An 18,678-nucleotide genomic window follows, 5' to 3' on the forward strand; every position below is an offset into this window, starting at 1 on the left:
GAACCCTCCCCACCCCTCCGAATTGCTATAAATTAAGGGGGCTCTCAGGCAAAAATATGGGAGCAGGAAATAACAGTTCTTTAATAGGGAAAAAGAAAAGAAAAGATAAAATAAACAATGCAGTACACTAGAACAACACTGACAGAGTCAGAACCCAACCTGACACCCTGTGGGTCAGGGTGTTGGTGGCAGTCCAATTGGAAATGTGGCTGCAGCCCTCCTGAAGGTGTGGTTCTGTTGGAGCTAGGGGAATCTGTAGAGAAGGATGTATTCTTTCTCTGAATATCCAGTGGAAGAAGAGGCAGCTGCTGTTTCTCTGGGGAATCCCATGGAGAAAGCCGTGCTGGTGTGTCAAAAATTTCTGGATTATATCTGGGTAGCAATGCTTGGCTCCTCTCTCTGGGCAGAGCATCTCACAATAGAATGTTATAGTTCTTATCAGTCATGCAGTGACATTCAATAGTCTGTTATCAGCAATGTCCCCTCCCCAGGGAGGTGTGAATGTGGTCACTCAAAGAGAGAGATAAAGCAAACTGTCCAACTGACAAAGGTAATCTGCCATACAGATGGTAATGCAAAACAACTTGCATTGCAATCTTCAACATGTGTGCACTTACTGTGTGACCTGTGTTATTGTGTAAGGTCTAGCCACTGTTGTATCTAGTTTGTATAGTCTATATTTTCTATATAGTGGGTTGCATTATTGTAGATAATATACACGTATTACACTACAGAGGTAAGTGTGCATACATTTTATATATTACATAAATGCAAAATGTGTGTATATTTATATTTATACATCAGATATCTTTTCCAGTAGCAAGTGTCAGCCCTGTTCAGCTGAGGAGGGGGAGGCAGGAAGGGCCAGGGCTGCTGAGGACTTTATGAGCCACTTTATTGGGCTGAGCCATCTTTGGCAGCATCCCACACAGAACAGAAGCTGTCACCAAACACCTGCAGTCAAAATAGTTGTATTTTCTTGTTTTATACAAAACACAAAGTGTACACATAATGTTTTTCAATCTATTTATGTTTAAAAGGACACCATTGATTCAATTTGAAGTTGCTGTTACTTAAATCATGTAAACAGACCCGAGCCTAGAGTCACTGAGATGTCATTAGCTGGAGAATGCATTTCCAAGTTGCTTTTGTACACCAAATGCAGTCTGAAGAAAAGGGATTGTTAACATTTTTTTTTTCAGTCAGGTACCCACACCTACCCTGGTACTGGCTTCTGCACTCAGCCAACCCCAGTATTTGCTGTATACCCAAGTTATTTGCAAAATTATGTGTTGTTTGATATCTGTTACTCTAGGAGCTGGCTCCCTGCATGCAGGTGTCCAAAGGGAAGCACAAGGATCATACATACACTTGCTGACCATACAAGGTCCAGCAAGTGTTCCACTCTCCATGCTGTGAGTGACCATGCAGGTTGGTGAAACTTGACTGCCCTCTCCAAGAGCTGGAGATGTCAATCCACTCCAGTCTCCAAAGGCAAGAGCTTTTTCAATGAATCTTCTAAATGTAGAGTACCAAGACATGCAGTGGGGGTGTGGGGTGAGGTGTCCAATTTGGACTCACAGAGCCAATTCCTGTGTCTTCCACCCCAAGCAAAGGGCCTCTGACACCGTATGCACCCAAACCCTGGGCACCCAAACCCTGGTGAACACCTGAGGGAGAAACAGGAGGAGCCCAGCAAATCCTGCTTAATTGTGCTACACCAGGCTCACTCTGTCCCATTTACTCCCCTTCTACCACCTGTGGGTTACTTTGTGTTTCTCCTGACATTTCATTTTGTACTTCTCCCTGCAGACATTTTTTTTTACCCAACCTGTAACAGTTTTGGTCTGGTTGCCCAGCTCTCAACTGGGCAGCAGCAGTCAATCACTGACTTGCAAAAGACAGTGATTGCTCCAAAGACAGCTCCTCAGGCAGGAGGATGGCTGGCAGCACTTACCCTCTGAAACTGCCATGCACCAAAAATAACAACCAATGTATCAGCAGAATGATTAAAAGAAAAATGCTTTAATTTCACTGCCCGTAACAGAAACATCCATTATTCAACTGTTTACTCAGGAGTAAACAGAACAAAATCAAATGCAGCTTGTTAGAATGACAAGTTTTCCCTCTGTCTTCCACTCCTGCAATCTTATTTGGTGCACAACCCATGCATGGCCAGCATTTGCATTTTAATGATTTATTATACCACAATGTGGTAACACAGACACGTGTCCAAGGCTGCCCCGTGGATGGGAAGCCCAACAGACCCTACTGCCATCCTCCAGCAGATAGCTTTGTTCCAGTGACATGGAAAGAGGTTGTCTTACACTAAACAGCTTATTTATATCTCATAAAGTACAATTTTGTACCGTATTTCACACCATTTAAAAAGCACAGTCTTGTGTTTAATGTTCTCCAGTCAATAATCACTGATGTTGGCACAGGCAAATCATCAAACAAAATGCACAGCTCTTGCTTAGATTGACCTGGTGTGGTGGGGCAAACATAATTTCTGGCTATTTGTGGTCAGTGGGAAGTTAAATCATCTGTGTGAGTTAAAGACAATGTTTTAGTGCTCAGGAGTCCTCCTCCTGTGCAGATGTGGGAGGGGAGTCACAGCATCTGCAAAACCAGGGCACAGTTCAGCATTGGCACGTGTATTTCCAGGATTGGAATTCCAAAATTCACTTATTTCTGATATTCACTTATTTCTAGCAGTTTCCTTCACAAGGAGGCAGCTGAAGTTTTACTTTGTTTTTGCCACAGGAAAGAACTTGAACAGTTCAAAAAGAGAGATGGCTAGGTGTGGGGTTTTTTTTCTTTTAATGTACAATTTCTTCTAATAGGTTTTGTTATTTTTAGCTTTCAAAGTTCAAAAATATAAACTCTCTAAAGTGCATAACTGTATTTACATTTCATAGAAACTATCTGAAATTCTAGCAATATACCATGTAAACAGCAGTAACTAAGCATCAGAAAATGCTACAATCTCATCAGTTTAAAAGTAAAAGGGACTGTTCCCTACATATCATTTATCAAGATTTGTCAGGGGAAAAACCCAGCTGTTGGGGGTGTCTCAGGCTGCAATGCATTATTGTAGATGTAACCAAAAGTATCTATGCTATGACCAACTGTTAAAACCAAGTGGGGCAGTGTTCTTTATCTCTTCCAAGACCCATCCTCCCTCCAGGGGGATAGCTTCTGTTAATGGCCCATTGAGTCTTACAGCATGACTAATAAAATCACATTCTCCTATTGTGAGATGCTCCACCCAGGGGGAGGAGCCAAAGCATTCCTGCCTGGATATAATCTGATATTTGGAGCACTACCAGCAGCCTTTTTCCACTGGATTCCCAGGGGAAGACCAGGCCTATCTACACCACCACTGGACCTTCAGAGGAAAACACCCTTCTCCAGGATCACTGCTTCAACAGAACCACATCTGTTACTCCAGGAGGACTGCAGCCACCATTCCAATTGGACTGCTACTAACACCGTGACCCACAGGGTGTCAGGTTGTATTGTGACTCTGTCAGTGTTTTTGCACTACTGCATTTTATTTTAATTCTCCTAGTAAATTGTAGCTCTGACTTGGAGTCTCCCACTGGTTTGCTTTCAGACGTTCACAAGGGGTTCGGGGTTCGGTTTCTTTCCTTTTGTTCCTTTTTACTTACAGAATTTTTCCCCTTAAGTTCCTAGGAAACATTAACGACTGGGTTATTCAGAAAAACAGGGTACTTAAGGAAAACAAAATACTTGGCCAGGCTCTAGGGGAGGAGGGCATCTGGTTGCATGTCTGTTATCTGGGAGTTTCTCTCTGAGGGGCAGAGATCGGGCAGGCAAAAGATGGAGCTGGAGCAGCTGCTGGCTCTGGGCTTCAGAGGCTGCTGTCGGAGCTGCTGTTTGGGGAAGGGATTTAGCTCCTGCTGCTGCTTCTGCTGCCACTTTCCTGGCTGCCTCTCCTGGCTCTGCTCTGGTCTGCCTTTGGTCCCGCCTCACCACCACCATCATGAACAAGAAGAAGAAGCTGTTCCTGGGCATGCCCGCACCCCTGGGCTACCTGCCAGGTCTGGGCTGTGGAGCCACGGGTTTCACCACCCGCTCTGATATCGGCCCTGCCCGTGATGCCAACGACCCCGTGGGCGACTGGCATGCCCCCTGGGCAAGAGAACTCTGGGAGACCAGATGGATGAAGAAGAACCAGAGGACAGCAGATGGTGATGATGGGGATTTGAATGACACCAACTACGATGAGTTCAATGGCTACGCTGGGAGCCTGTTCTCAAGTGGCCCCTACGAAAAAGATGATGAAGAAGCAGATGCTGTTTATGCAGCTTTGGATAAGAGGATGAATGAATGCAGGAAAGAAAGGAGGAAACAACGAGAAAAAGAGGAAATAGAAAAGTACCGTATGGAACGACCCAAAATTCAACAGCAGTTCTCAGACTTGAAACAGAAATTAGCAGAAGTTACTGAGGAGGAATGGCTGAGTATTCCCAAGGTTGGGGATGCCAGGAACAGGCGGCAGAGGAATCCTCGTTATGAGAAGCTGACTCCTGTCCCCGACAGCTTCTTTGCAAAGCATTTGCAGTCAGGGGTGAGTCACACTTCCGTGGACCTACGCCAGACACAATTCGGTGGACTGAATACTCCATATCCAGGGGGTTTGAATATTCCATACCCAGGAGGAATGATGCCAGGCTTAATGACACCTGGGACAGGTGAGTTGGATATGAGGAAGATTGGCCAAGCCAGGAACACCTTGATGGGTATGAGGCTAAGCCACGTGTCAGACTCTGTGAGTGGCTAGACTGTAGTGGACCCAAAAGGATATCTGACAGACTTGAATTCCATGATTCCCACACACGGAAGAGATATCAATGATATCAAAAAGGCCCGTTTGCTCCTGAAATCTGTCCGAGAGACCAATCCTCATCATCCACCAGCGTGGATAGCATCCGCCCAACTGGAGGAGGTCACTGGCAAACTCCAGGTGGCTCGAAACCTCATCATGAAAGGAGCAGAGATGTGCCCTAAAAGTCAAGATGTTTGGTTGGAAGCTGCTCAGCTTCAGCCAGGAGATACAGCCAAGGCTGTTGTGGCCTGGGCTGCGCAGCACCTGCCACAGTCTGCGCGGATCTATATCAGAGCAGTAGAGCTGGAGATAGACATCCGTGCCAAAAACCGTGTTCTTAGGAAAGCCCTCAGGCATGTTCCAAACTCAGTGCATTTGTGGAAAGCAGCTGTGGAGCTGGAGGAACCTGAGGATGCCAGGATCATGCTGAGCCAGGCTGTGGAGTGCTGTCCAACCAGTTTTGAACTGTGGCTGGCACTGGCAAGGCTGGAGACGTATGAGAATGCTCATAAAGTCCTTAACAAAGCCCGGGAGAATATCCCAACGGATTGTCACATCTGGATTACTGCTGCCAAACTGGAGGAAGCCAATGGAAATACCCAGATGGTGGAGAACATCACTGACAGAGCCATCACATCTCTTAGGGCTAACGGTGTGGAAATCAACAGGGAGCAGTGTATACAGGATGCCGAGGAATATGATAAAGCTGGAAGTGTGGCCACATGCCAGGCAATCATGAGAGCTGTGATTGGGATTGGGATTGAGGAAGAAGATCAGAAACATACCTGGATGGAAGATGCAGAGAGTTGTGTTGCTCATAATGCCCTGGAGTGTGCCCGAGCTGTTTATGCCTGTGCCTTCCAAGTCTTCCTGAGCAAGAAGAGTGTGTGGCTGCGAGCAGCCTACTTTGAAAAGAACCATGGAACCAGGGAATCCTTGGAGGCTATTCTGCAGAGAGCTTTTGCTCACTGTCCCAAAGCAGAGGTGCTGTGGCTCATGGGAGCCAAATCCAAGTGGCTGGCAGGAGATGTGCCAGCAGCCAGAAGCATCTTGGCCCTGGCTTTCCAGGCCAACCCCAGCAGCGAGGAGATCTGGCTGGCTGCTGTGAAGCTCGAGTCGGAAAACTGTGAGTATGAAAGAGCAAGGAGGCTGCTGACACAGGCTAGCAGCAGTGCCCCCACAGCAAGGGTCTTCATGAAGTCTGTGAAGTTGGAATGGGTGCTTGGGAACATTGCCACAGCCCAGGAGCTCTGTGAGGAAGCCCTGAAGCACTATGAGGGCTTCCCCAAGCTGTGGATGATGAAAGGACAAATTGAAGAACAAAAAGATCTGGTAGAGAAAGCACGGGAGGCTCATAATCAAGGGTTGAAGAATTGCCCCCATTCCATACCCCTGTGGCTTTTGCTGTCCAGGCTGGAGGAGAAAGTTGGGCAGCTGACTAGAGCAAGAGCCATCTTGGAAAAGTCTCGCCTGAAGAATCCAAAGAATCCAGACCTCTGGTTGGAGTCTGTACGCTTGGAGTACTGAGCTGGGCTGAAGAACATTGCTAACAGTCTGATGGCCAAGGCCCTGCAAGAGTGCCCCAATTCAGGAATCCTTTGGTCAGAAGCAATTGTCCTTGAAGCATGACCGCAACATAAGACCAGGAGTGTGGATGCTCTCAGGAAGTGTGAACATGACCCATATGTCCTGCTGGCTGTGGCCAAGCTGTTCTGGAGTGAGCGTAAAATAACCAAGGCCAGGGAGCAGTTCCACCATGCAGCGAAGGTAGACTCTGACCTGGGGGATGCCTGGGCCTTCTTTTACAAATTTGAGCTCCAGCACAGCACAAAGGAACAACAAGAAGAGCTGAGGAAGTGCTGTGAGAATGCTGAACCTCACCATGGAGAGCTCTGGTGTGACGTCTCCAAGGTCATAGAGAACTGGCAAAAAAAGATTGGAGAGATTCTTGTGCTTGTGGCAGCCAAGCTGGAAAATACATTCTAGAGTGTGCCGGCCTCAGCTGCCTCAGAGGTCTCTGTAGGACTTAACCTGCCCTTTCAGTGACACAGATTTTGAAGGACAGTGTTGGAGGTTAGGTTTCTTTCCTTTTGTTCCTTTTTATTTACAGAATCTTTTCGCATAAGTTGCTAGGAAACATTAACAACTGCGTACTTAAGAAAAACAAAGTGGCCAAGCTCAGGGGAGGAGGGCATCTGGTTGCCTTTCTCTAATCTGGGAGTTTCTCTCCTAGGGGAGAGATACTGTGAGAACTGGGCAGGTAAAGGGCAGGGCCAGGGCTGTCTCTCTCTCTCTCTCTTTTGGCTTCAGAGGAGAACAGTTGGAGCTGCTGCTTGGGAAAGGGAATTCGCTGCTGCCGCCATTGTCCAGCCCAGAGCTGCTTCTTCATTTCTGGGGTGAGCCCCTGCTTGTGAGGGCAGCCACTGAACTGAGACCTTATTAACACTTACCTCACTAAAAGAAGGACCTATCCCCATCTGCTCGGGTGCCCAGGATCCTGAGCTCATCCCTCTCTGCCCTGCTGGGAGCTGGGCCACCTCTGTCCTACCCTCGCTGCTTCTTTGGCACTGCTCCGAGCTTTCACTGCACTGCAGCCCAGCACCCCCTGCCTGCCCAGCGGTTCCAGCCACTGGAGCTTCTAATACATCTCCTCTACCACCCTGGGATTTTCGCTCATTCCTGCTGGCCCAGCCTGCTGCTTCTGAGAGTCCTACTGGGGCACTGGGATCAGCTGCCCTGGGCGTTTCTGAAGGCTTCCATTCAAAGCACTTTTTGATCCAATCTGTCAGCCCAGTTAAGACACCCCAAGGATCAGAGGAGATCCCAGCTCAGGAGATGGAAACTCAGCACCTATGAAAAACCAAGCCCTAGGCCACCACACAAGTCCTCTGGACTGTTTGGAAATACAAAATTCAGCCTTTGCTGGTTTTATATGGAATAAGCAATTCTGCAATTAATAAAAAACCAAACCAAGCCATGAGTCCCCATCCCAAGTGCTTTCACTAACACATCTCTGCCTTACCCCATGTCCTGGGGTGACTTTATGATGCTTGTATCCCTAGTCATCTGTTCTGTTTATGCTGGGTATTAAGTTTTGCAACTTTAGGGCTGGTTCCAAGAGCAAAGGGGGTGGCAGAAGACGCACAGAGTTTGTTTTCAGAAGCTGCACTGGCTGCCCCACATCCTGATCCTGGACTGTGCTGTCTGCAGAACGGATGGGGGACAGAGCTCTCTTGCTTTTTAGTTAGCTTTTAGCTAGCTGAGGCAGAGAAGTTGCCTGGACTGTGGCTTTTTGTTTTCTTGGAATTGTTCAAAACTGCTTTCGACCAAAATCTCAGAAGAACACCAGGAGTTCATGCCTGTGGCCCACCCGGACTGGGACACTGCGCTCCAGTGCCAGAGGGACTGAGAGACACACAGCGAGCTCAGCTACACCCCACAAAAATGACTTTCCGAATTTGCCATCACTTCAGAACAACAAGAGGTTTTATTGTTTGGTATTGTTCATTTTTTATGTTTGTTGGTGCTTTGCTTGTTAAATAAACAGGTTTTTTCCACTTTTCTCCAAGGAAATATTTTCCCGAACCAGCTGGGGCAATTTGCCCTAAACCAGGACACCCACCCTGATTAGCAAAGGGCATGTGCAGCCCATGACCACCTTTGGAAGAGTTCAAGGGATCCTGAAGAGACCAAAATAGAAGCAATTTTGGCAAGAACACACAGAGCACACATAGCAAGTGAAAGGGGATAAAGTACCTTACATAAGTACCACAAACTAAATACAACTATTTGTGAACCCACTGCCCTTTGATAAAGAAGGAAGGGGGAGAAGTTGTTCTGGGAGTCCTTTTGGCTCCTCTGTGTGACATGTATGAGGCCTGGCTACAACCAACACTGGATTTCATCTTGGTTATTTGGCTTCTGTACATTGGCAATGATCCCCTGGGGAGCTGAAGAAAGCATTACAGAAGTGCCCTCCCTTGGGTATCAGGTTGGAGCCTGGCTCAGGGCAGACCAAGAGGTGCACATAAGCCTCTGGAGTGAGAGAGTGAGCCCAGGTGTCCCAGGATGGTGGAACTGTGAGCACTCATGACTTGGTGTCCCTGAACTTGGGGCCTTTCTCTCCTTCAGGCAGCACCTGTTTGACATGAGCACGTTCCTGGGGGTTAAGTTCATTTTCTTTTGTTCCTTCTTACCTACAGAATTTTTCCCCTAAGTTGCTAAGGAACGGGGTACTTATGGGTACTTAAGAAAAACAAAGAAGTGGCCAAGCTCAGGCATCTGGTAGCACTTCTCTCATCTGGGGTGGATTTCTCTCCAAGAGGCAGAGACACCCTGAGAACTGGGCAAGTAAAGAGGTAGGGGCAGTGGCTGGTCTTGCTCTCTCCTTCTCAGCATCAGAGAAGGATGGTCAAGCTGTTGCTTACTGCGGGGAGGATTCACTGTCACCGCCATTGCCCAGTCCTGTGCTGCTGCTTCATTTCTGGGGTGAGCCTCTGCTTGTGAGGGCAGCCACTGAACTGAGACCTTATTAACTCTTACCTCACTAAAAAGGCACCTATCCCCATCTGCTCAGGTGCCCAGGATCCTGAGCTTGCCCATCTCTGCCCTGCTGGGAGCTGAGCACCTCTGTCCTACCCTCGCTGCCTCTTTGGCAATGCTCCAAGCTTTCACTGCACTGCAGGCCGCAACCCCTGCCTGTCCATAGTTCCAGCCACAGCTCCAGAATATCTTCTGATACATCTCCTCTACCACCCCGGGACTGTTTTACTCATTGTTTTCTCAGAGTCCTGCTGGGGATCAGCTGCCTCAGGGTTTGTGGAGCAAAGCCTCCCTTCCCTCCATTCCCGTGTGGGCCCAGCCGCCATCACTGTGCGCTCCCTGAGCTCACAGCACAGCGCCCCCTGCAGGCCCGGGGGAGTCACCGCACCTGCCCTGCCCGCCGGGAGCCAGCAGCGCCCCTGCTGGCCGTGCCCGGAACTGCACCCAGCGGGGACAGCGCTGCAGCCAAGAGAGGGGCTGGGACTGGGTTCTGTGTTCTGTTTGGTGTTAGTGCCATGTTGTTGTTTGTTTGTTTGCTTTATTATACACACTAGTAAAGAACTGTTATTCTTATCCACATATCCCTGCCTGAGAACCCCTTAATTTCAAAAATTATAATAATTCAGAGGGAGGGGGTTTACATTTTACATTCCAAGGGAGGCTCCTGCCTTTCTTGGCAGATAACCTGTCTTTCAAAACAAGACACACCTGAATCAGGTGTCCCAGGACTTTCTTTTCCGAAAGTCATAAACAAATTTGGAAACAGTAAATTGTCAAAGCTTGCACTCGAGACAGGTGCCCTTTCCACAGGCAGAGCACAGCTCCATGCTCTCAGTTTCCTGCAGTATCCTCTGGGAAGAAAAGCCCATCCTCTGCTGCCACTATCAGTGTTGCTACTGCAGCCCACACAGGAGTGATGTGCACATAAGAAGAAAATTTAGGCGAGTGAGTTTGTGGGACACCTGTGTAAACTTTTCAGCTTGGGCTCAGGTGTCTGTATCATGATGAAGCACACGTACTAATGGGGTGGGTCTTCCAGATATCTATCACATATTTGACACCAGATATTTAACCAACCATCAAAATCCCAAGGGATTCTTCTCTTCCCTTTTGCCCAAACGTGGTCTCAGTATCACCCTCCAAGCAGAACATGCTGGTAAGAACATTGGTTCCATGGCTCATTTTCTTAACCATGCCAAACATGCAGGTACTTCCTTCTACTCCGCTGGAATTTGCCATCAAAAACATGGGAAGAAAACCCAACTCAAGCCTGGGCAAAACTGCAACTCACACCAGCTCTGGCTGATGACCAGGAGATTATTACAGCATTTCTCTAGAGCAACAGAAGATGCTGGACTCCAAACAGGTCAAAAGTCTGAGCAAATCTTTACTGTAGCTACAAGAGGACAGTCTTGGTGCTGCCTCACCTAACAAGATTGGTCAGGGCACTCATCTGTTCAACTCAAGTAGAAGCTATTTGATGATTTCATTACTATTAATCCTATTTTGCCTCTTGCTATAATATCCTGGGAAAAAAGAACAGCATGGCTGGATTTGATATTCTAAATATTACAGGATCTGTAAGCAAATCAATACAGAAGGATCCCTTCAGTGCAGTCACTGAGCGCAGTGTTGTGTCTCCTACACTGGCAAACTCCATTCTGGGCATCAGGCCTGGAGAAACAGTGGGCAACAGCAAATGTAGAGAGTTACAGAAATCCACCTTTCCTCCCTCTCCCACCTCTGGGAATGACCCTTCAGTTCCCAGGGAGCTCCTCAGCTCTCCCAGTCAGGCTCCTGCTGCATCCACTTCATGCATTTGTCCGTTTGGTGTTCTCTCCTCTTTGTTTATTGGCAAAAACAATCTCCTCCTTTACATGATCTTGGAGCTAATATCTCTCTTACTGATCAGGACTTCCAGCAGCCTCAGCTTGGCCTTAACCTGCTTGTATTCATTGTACTCTTCAGCCATGGGAGTGCGGTCCTCTTTCTGCACATTCCTGGTGGGAGTGAAAGCAAACCATGAGGATTTCTGTAACAGGAAGCCTCCCTCCCTCTGTCCACCAACAAGCCCTACAAAGCAGCTCCTCTCCCCCGCTCCTGATCAGGCAACAAGACCAAAACATTTATCCTTTGAGAGAAAAAACAAACAAACAGAAAAGGGGCAAACAAGCTGCTCCAACAAAGTGTGGGATGCTTATGTGCTGAGGCTGAGCACAACCCTACAGTTCCAAATGCAAAATCCTACTTGAAACATGCCCTGCTTCCCTAAAATCACCAGCTCTGCAAAACAGCTGGAAAACACTTCAGGAGCTATCTGAGTGTCAGCCTGTGAGCCTGGCAAAATAAAATACAGCCTCCCTTGTCTTGGCACCACAGCACTTACACGAACAAGCACGCTCATGCAAAAGAAAGATGGTATTTGATCAGATTGCTCTTGGTTTACAGGAAAATTTTAAATTTTCAGTGACTTTACAAAAGCCCCTAAGGATGATGGCTGGTAGAAAGAAACAGACAAGAAAACTTAAGAGTATAAATATATGAAACATTCTATCAGCTTGTTAATGAGGGACATTTTCTTTAAAAAAAAAAACAGTTACACTAAGAAATACTTGATAAAACTAATGTCTGAATAGCTCACAGATAAGCAAGAATAGGACAGAAATCACTAGGGGAAAAACTAGTTATTTTAACATTGAATAACTCTTCCACCATTCTAAATGTGGGTAAAGCAATGATAATGATTTTGAAGAAGAAATACGTAATACTAAACTCAGGTAACTTTCCATATTTGGAGATTGGAAAACAGATGCAAAACAGATTACAAGTAGCTGAAGAACAGAGAGGCAGCTGAGAAATTGTTACCTTCCATTTTGTCGGAAAAAGTTATCTTCAAAGTCTCTCAATTTTTTTCTGATTCGCTTTTTCTCTTCCCTGACTTCCTGGAGCTGCTCTAACAGTTCAGGGCTGTTGGGTTTAAAGATAAATGAGATTATCCATACGTACATAATAAAAACAGGAAACATGCAGTAAACCTACAGATGTTTAGTTGTACATATGCCAAGCAATGGAGCTGCTCCTGGAAGCAGCTTTGGCAGCCTCACATAACTTAAAACAAAAAGCTCTCTGACTTTAATTCAGCAAAATGATCATAGTCTTAAGCTGCAGCTTCTAAAGAGGTCAAGTGTGCACTTCACAATTTACCACTAACTTCTATGAAACTTATCTCCTGCAGATGGGTCTGAGTTTGGTGACTTTTTATAGGATCAAATTCAATGGTCATTGGGCTATCACCCCCAATGTGTTTGCACCCAACTTGAAACTAGCAAAGCTAGTTCCACCTGACCTCTCCAAAACATGAAAAACCTTCTGGAGTGCAGGGTTTTCGTGATAAAGGCTTGCCACTGGTGGAGTTACTATTTAGAGATGGAATCCAAAGGTGCATAAGCTAAGTATCAGTAGTTTCTTTCCAAACCCTTTCTATGAGGGTCTATTGCATTTAAAAATGAAACACGAAAACTTCTGGCTCAGATCATAAATAGGAAAAAAACCCTAGACCCTTTTTGACAAATATTATCTTAGCAAGAAATAATTTTTTTGCAGTTGCCTGTGAATTCAACATACATGGATGCTTCATGGAGATTTGAAAGCCCCATATCCTGACTGCTCCTAGATGGCATCTTATCATCCACTGGAGAAACAAAGCCGTCAGCATCATCTTCTAGTTGATCCAAAAAGCTGCGCACACTGAAATCTGTTTTTATGGTAATTGTGAGATCCGGCTTCACATTGCTGTCCTCCTCAGAGCCCTCCTCTTCCTCCTACACACAGGGACAGAGCACCCCCACAACAAGACAGGTTATTGCTTCCCTTCTCAGGAACAGGCTCCTCCTCTCAGCACATGCACTCGGGAACAAGAAGTGGAAAGGCAGAGCAAACACTTCAATTGCCAAGCAATACACAGGACACCAGAAGACCATCAGTAAGACACCCTAGAACCAAAGCATGACAGAGAAATTGCCACCACAAACTCAAACTGGTTAAGGAAACCCAGAGCGACACAACTGAGAGAAAAAAATACTTGGGGTTCAGAGCAACCTGTTGCTTTGTTCAGCTTGTGTATTCTGACAAAAATGAACCCATTTACAGATGTTACACATATTGTCCAAAGCACGCCAGCCATCCTCTGCATTTCCCTGCAAGCATTTCCCAGCATAGAGACTGCTAGGTTAAAATGTGGAATTTTCTCTCAAAAGATGCAGCTCAACAGCTCTCTCTAATGGCTGAATTCAAGACCTCAAATGCTCATTCAGTGATACCAGTGAGCTCAGATGAGTCTTAAAATTACCCAAATGTGGGAAATGATTGACTGTAAAAGGACTGCTGCTGCTAACATGTTCAAACATTAGCTCTGACCATTTTGCTGGAACACACTAAAAATTGGACTGGAAACTGCACAGTGCAATTTCCCATTTCCTCAATGCACACTGATTAATTTGTTGTGTTCCAATTTTTTTAAAAAAAATTACAGGCATGAGATTTGAAAGTCCCTGCTGCACTTGGTATTCACCAGTTCACTGTGTTCTCAAAAGTAGGGCTTATCCTGAGACACTGTCCAGAAATAATTTTAATTATCAGGGAATGAGGCCCAGTCTCTTATGTACAGAGACATTTCTAGAAGGCAGTTTTCAACCTTAATGTAAGGAATGAGGCTACTTAGAGAAAGCAGCAAATGCCAGCATGGACAGTAAATCTCTCAAATATGTATGTATGTGTCTGTAAATGTATTTATTTTACAGCCATGTAACACTAGCCAGGAAGGATCTAAGCACATGAATATCTTTAAAAGCTTTTGGGGGCTACTATCACTTAAGTCTTCTAGACAAAAATATATTGTAGCACCAGGATCAAAAGCAGACATTTTCTTGATTTGTTTTTTCATGTAATTCCTTGTGAATAGTTCAACTATTCCTAAGAGACTGGTCCCATATTTCAAGCAAAAAGGGAGAAGGGAACAGCAAGACCTTAGTCCCATTAAACCCTCAGTGATTTATAAATGCATACATTTAAATTAAATTATAGTTTGCCCAGAGTTTTCTTTTTAATTTTAAGCTTTAGGCCATGATGATACATTGCAAAGCCACAGGCTGAAAATTACAACCAAGATTGAGGCTGCAGGGTGAAAAAAACATTATCTGGGAAGAAGTTCTGAGTAGCAATAATAACAAAAGACATAGAGAAGTTTGAATGCATCTTAGGAAAATCTGCAGGGAATGTGTGGAAGTTGAAGCAATATTTAGCACATGATTAGACAAGACCCATTTCTCCAGACATCAGCTGTACAGTTTAAACAGAAAGCACAAACCAGCAGCCATGTACTCTTAAGCCCCACCAACAACTCCAGGCTGAACTGGGGAGGGGAGACCACCTTTCACTGCATTTTCCCTGTCCCCAGGAATCCCACCCTGCCCAGGCTGGGAAGGGCTGCAGCAGGAGAACACAGGTGCTGCTGTGCCATGGAGGAGGATTTGCTAAGTCAGTCTAAGCAGTGAAAGCAGCACACTTTGCTTTAGAGGGATCTCTCTGGCAACAAAGGAGGAGCTGCCATGCCCTTTTCTGGGAGAGCTCCTGGAAGGAAAGCAAAGGGACAATTTCCATAAGCAGTGTGAGCAAGCTGCTCCTGAGGACTGATACAAGGTGTTTTCCTCACAGATACCCATGAGCCTGTCTCTTGCCTCTCTGCAGACACAGCACACTGCCTGAGCCAGCAAGCAGCTCAGGAGCCAGCCTCCTGCCATGGGAGGCCACAGGAGGGAAAAAAAGTGTAGGAATCTCATTTAGACCTCAGAGCCAACACACTCCATCCGGTTCTCACAAGAACTCTGAAATAATTTTGCTCTTAAATAGAAAGCAGTGAATTCAAAGGATTCTTAGCCAGAACTCCAACAGGAAAGGCCCTCTAGGGCCTTCCCTCTAAAGTCTCACATAGGAGCCTCACTTTAAACCTGCAGCAACGTGTACACCTTGAACCAGAATGATCTTCATACACGAGGTTCATGTAGCATTGATTGTCAGGTAATCAGGAGGCATTCCAGAGTTACAAATGTCAAATCCCCACAGTATCCTATCATCAGCACTCCCACAAAGCAAGAATCCTAATGATTTGTCCAACACAACATCCAAGATATTGTACCAAAATGTTTGGTAAGGTCGCCTCAAAACACCTTTCAAGTTTTTAGTTAACCCTCCCAAATGCTTCAAGAAAAACTCACCCAGAAACACACAAATACTGACATTGTCAGCAGCCTGTCAAATACTTCCCTGCCCACAGTGGACCTATGCAGGAGCTAAGTTTTAGGGCCTTCTGCTAATTTCCTCTCTTTACTTCTGAGTGTAGTTCAGTATAATTCTGCCAGGTGCAGCTTCACAAAGCCCCATTTAAGTATTAATAGGCACATCATGTTAGCAGGCTTAAGGCTGTCATCTAAATCTTCTCCAGAAACCCCTCGAGGTTTGTATTCCCTGAACTGGACACTGCTGGCCATCAGAGATCAGCATAATTGACAGCTCTAAGTTCTCACACTGGGTGCAAGCAGAGGTGGGGTAAAATGACACACTAAAACAAAAAAACAGAAGCAAACAAAAACACTCCCCACCAGACCAGTACTGCAGGTTTGATCCAGCAGTTATCTAGAAAATACTAAGAAGCTCAGTGATCATTAACCAGCTTCCAAACAGCAGCTTAACATCTTCCATCTGCAATCTGGTATTAAAGAATATGTGCCTGCCTCACATAGTCCATTAATATACAATCCTCTGCACTCAATCACCTCAGATCTCTAAGTCTGCAGTACTTACATTTAACCAAGCTCTGGCCAGATAACAGAAATATGACCCAAATGTGCTGAAGCACTTCTCTCCCTTGTTACACTGCAAGGGCACAGAAAGCAAGCCAGGGCCCAGCTCCATGCTGTGTGTCCTGGTAGCTGCTGCTGGACTTTATTCCTCAGGGGAAGGCCCAGTATCACAGCAATTCTCCCCACCCCGAATTATTACTCCACAGCAGCACAAGAAGAAACACAACAATCCTGCCATCCAAATCTGACCAAGCATCAACTAGCAGAACCAAGCTGTTCTTACTTGCATCCTCATTAAGTTAAAAAGGCCCTGCACAAGGTGGTGAAAAAGAGCCTGGATAAAACAAGTGGAGGGGAGCAGGTAAGGATCCCATGAGTGCCCTGGTTGGCTCCACGTGCGAGGGTTAGTTTTGTGAGAGCTCATTCCTGCCACGGTGCTGTGAGCAAGCCACAGAGCCTGGGAGTGAGAGAAACTACTGCAAAACAAGTTAGTGTCTTTTAAAAGAAAGGAGGAAAGCAAGAAAAAAGGCAAGGTACACGGGTAACTGTGATTCTTAATTTTTTTTTTTAAGCAAAATAAAATATATTATGTGCAGATGGAGGGGAAAGGATAAGGATAGGAAAGAATGCAAAGCCAAGGAAACACTGTAGTCTTATCTACAACAAGGGAAGAATTTGATCAGAATTGGCGAGGCTTAAAGCAGCTACTGATTTTTCAGGAGGACACTGCAAAAAAATCAACACTGATGAAAAAAAAAATCAATCAACCATTCTGTTTCATTGGTATAAGGGGAAAGTTGATGCAAACTGAGCAATTAGTTAGCAGCTGGAGGTCTTCACCTTTATCTCCTTGAAGAAGGAAGCTGTTTCGCCCTCGATAATTGGCTGCAGCAAAGGGCTTCTCCGCTTGCTGGAGGGGGAACCCTGTGACAGGTGTTAACAAGTATGTTACATTGTGAACCCCTTTCTCCTCCACCACCTGCTCTCAGCTCATTCTCACCCACACACTCCCAGCTCATTGCTGGACCACCAGGAGAAATAGCTTTCTCAAGGAAGAAAAACAGGCCTGGCAAACCCCTGAACCTTGGGCTGTTTTCTCATAGGATGTTGCTTAGCAAAGGACACCACTGCCAATCTGTTTTTAAAAAGAAACTTGGATGATTATTAGCTGGGTAGTGACTATGATGCAAAGGCTGCAAGAAAATAATCCCCAGTCCAATAGCTGGCTCTCCAGAGCTACAGGGTAAGCTCAGACAGGCTCTCCAGATTTGCTTTCAGGAGCCTGATTCCCCACTGATCTAACTACTGATGTAGAGATGGATTTTCAAATGCATTCTGTCTCTCTATGAACCTCTCACTGTTCTCACTCAGAAGACTGGGGAAAAAAACAGTCTCATCTCTCCTCTGCTAGCCTCTGTGGATTTTCAGTTTTGTGTCTTAACAGGACCTGGGCTCTCTTTGACAGCTTTGCATTAAACTGCCCATGCACACCTACACAGCTTCCTCCTCGACTGCCAGCACTGTCTTCACAGCACACATTCTGGGGACTATTTTGCATATTCCAGGAGGAACAGCTTTTTATTTTGTTTTAAATGCAGGACCAGGAACACTTCCCAGCATTTGCAGAAAAAAGCCCCACTCCTCAGTGACACTGCAGTGGGTAATGCTGTGCCAGCTCATTCACTTCACTGGCTGTCTACAGAAAGTGGGCAGGACATGAGCACTGCTCAGGAAAAGCAAAAAAAGGTTCATACATGACAGACAGAGTAAACAGGAACTTTGATAAAAGTACTCTTTTCCATAGTTAGGCTTGAAGTATTCTGTGTGGGTTTTTTAGAGTACTTAATTTTTAAAGACTGGACTACACAAATTGTCTAAAATTAAAACCAGTGAATCTTCTCCCTAGAGGGGTGTATTGAGTTCCTTGCTGGTGGCAAAGCACCACCCTGAAAGAGGGAATATCCACCACTTAGAGGATCTCTTTAATACAAATTAAGTGTTAGAAGACTGAGGGCCCTTTCTTTCATCCAAGGACATGCCTGGCATCTCCTGTGGGATCTACTCAAGTCTGTGTTCTGTGTACAGGAACCCTGTACATACAACCCTGTGGAACTAAGCAGCATGGAAGACCTACAGCTCAGCATGGGTTGGTATGGAAAAAGAAGTGAGGCTGTACCAAACAGAGGATGGATGAAATAACAGCAGCAGCCCAATGGAAAGAGAAGAAACAATACAAGGTGAGATGTGCCCTGTGGCTCACAGGTGGGCACTAAAGTTCCTTGACCAGCTTTGCCCAACTTCAATGTGAAGTGTGTCATTGATCAATCATTTGCTTGATCTTTGAGTCATAAGGGAGGTTGGGACTTAGCCTCAGTGAGTGTGTTGTAAGCAAAAGTGTGGTGATTCCTGCTTCCTCAGCTTGAA

The 18,678-nt window shown here is 45.8% G+C and overlaps 1 protein-coding gene and 1 pseudogene across 9 annotated transcripts in view; one reads left to right on the forward strand and one right to left on the reverse strand.

The window, feature by feature from the left end:
- Positions 1-2,006: 2,006 nt before the first annotated feature.
- FAM13A (family with sequence similarity 13 member A) overlaps positions 2,007-18,678 on the reverse strand; it is a 125,597-nt gene continuing 108,925 nt past the window's right edge. For 7 of the 9 annotated variants that reach the window (XM_054632746.2, XM_077177058.1, XM_077177054.1 and 4 more), the window contains 4 exons: positions 17,095-17,178; positions 13,022-13,218; positions 12,263-12,364; positions 8,324-11,397 (listed from right to left, as the gene is read on the reverse strand). In XM_054632746.2, the coding sequence (XP_054488721.2) occupies positions 11,271-11,397; positions 12,263-12,364; positions 13,022-13,218; positions 17,095-17,178 (510 nt within the window). In that variant the 3' untranslated portion in view covers positions 8,324-11,270. Of the gene's footprint in view, positions 7,393-8,323; positions 11,398-12,262; positions 12,365-13,021; positions 13,219-17,094; positions 17,179-18,678 lie in introns of those variants that run through there. The other 2 variants (XR_013182009.1, XM_077177055.1) reach the window with 2 other exon arrangements.
- Positions 4,010-4,810, forward strand: LOC129120692 (pre-mRNA-processing factor 6 pseudogene; annotated as a pseudogene).

Source organism: Agelaius phoeniceus, chromosome 4 (assembly GCF_051311805.1).
Source record: "Agelaius phoeniceus isolate bAgePho1 chromosome 4, bAgePho1.hap1, whole genome shotgun sequence".
NCBI lineage: Eukaryota > Metazoa > Chordata > Aves > Passeriformes > Icteridae > Agelaius > Agelaius phoeniceus.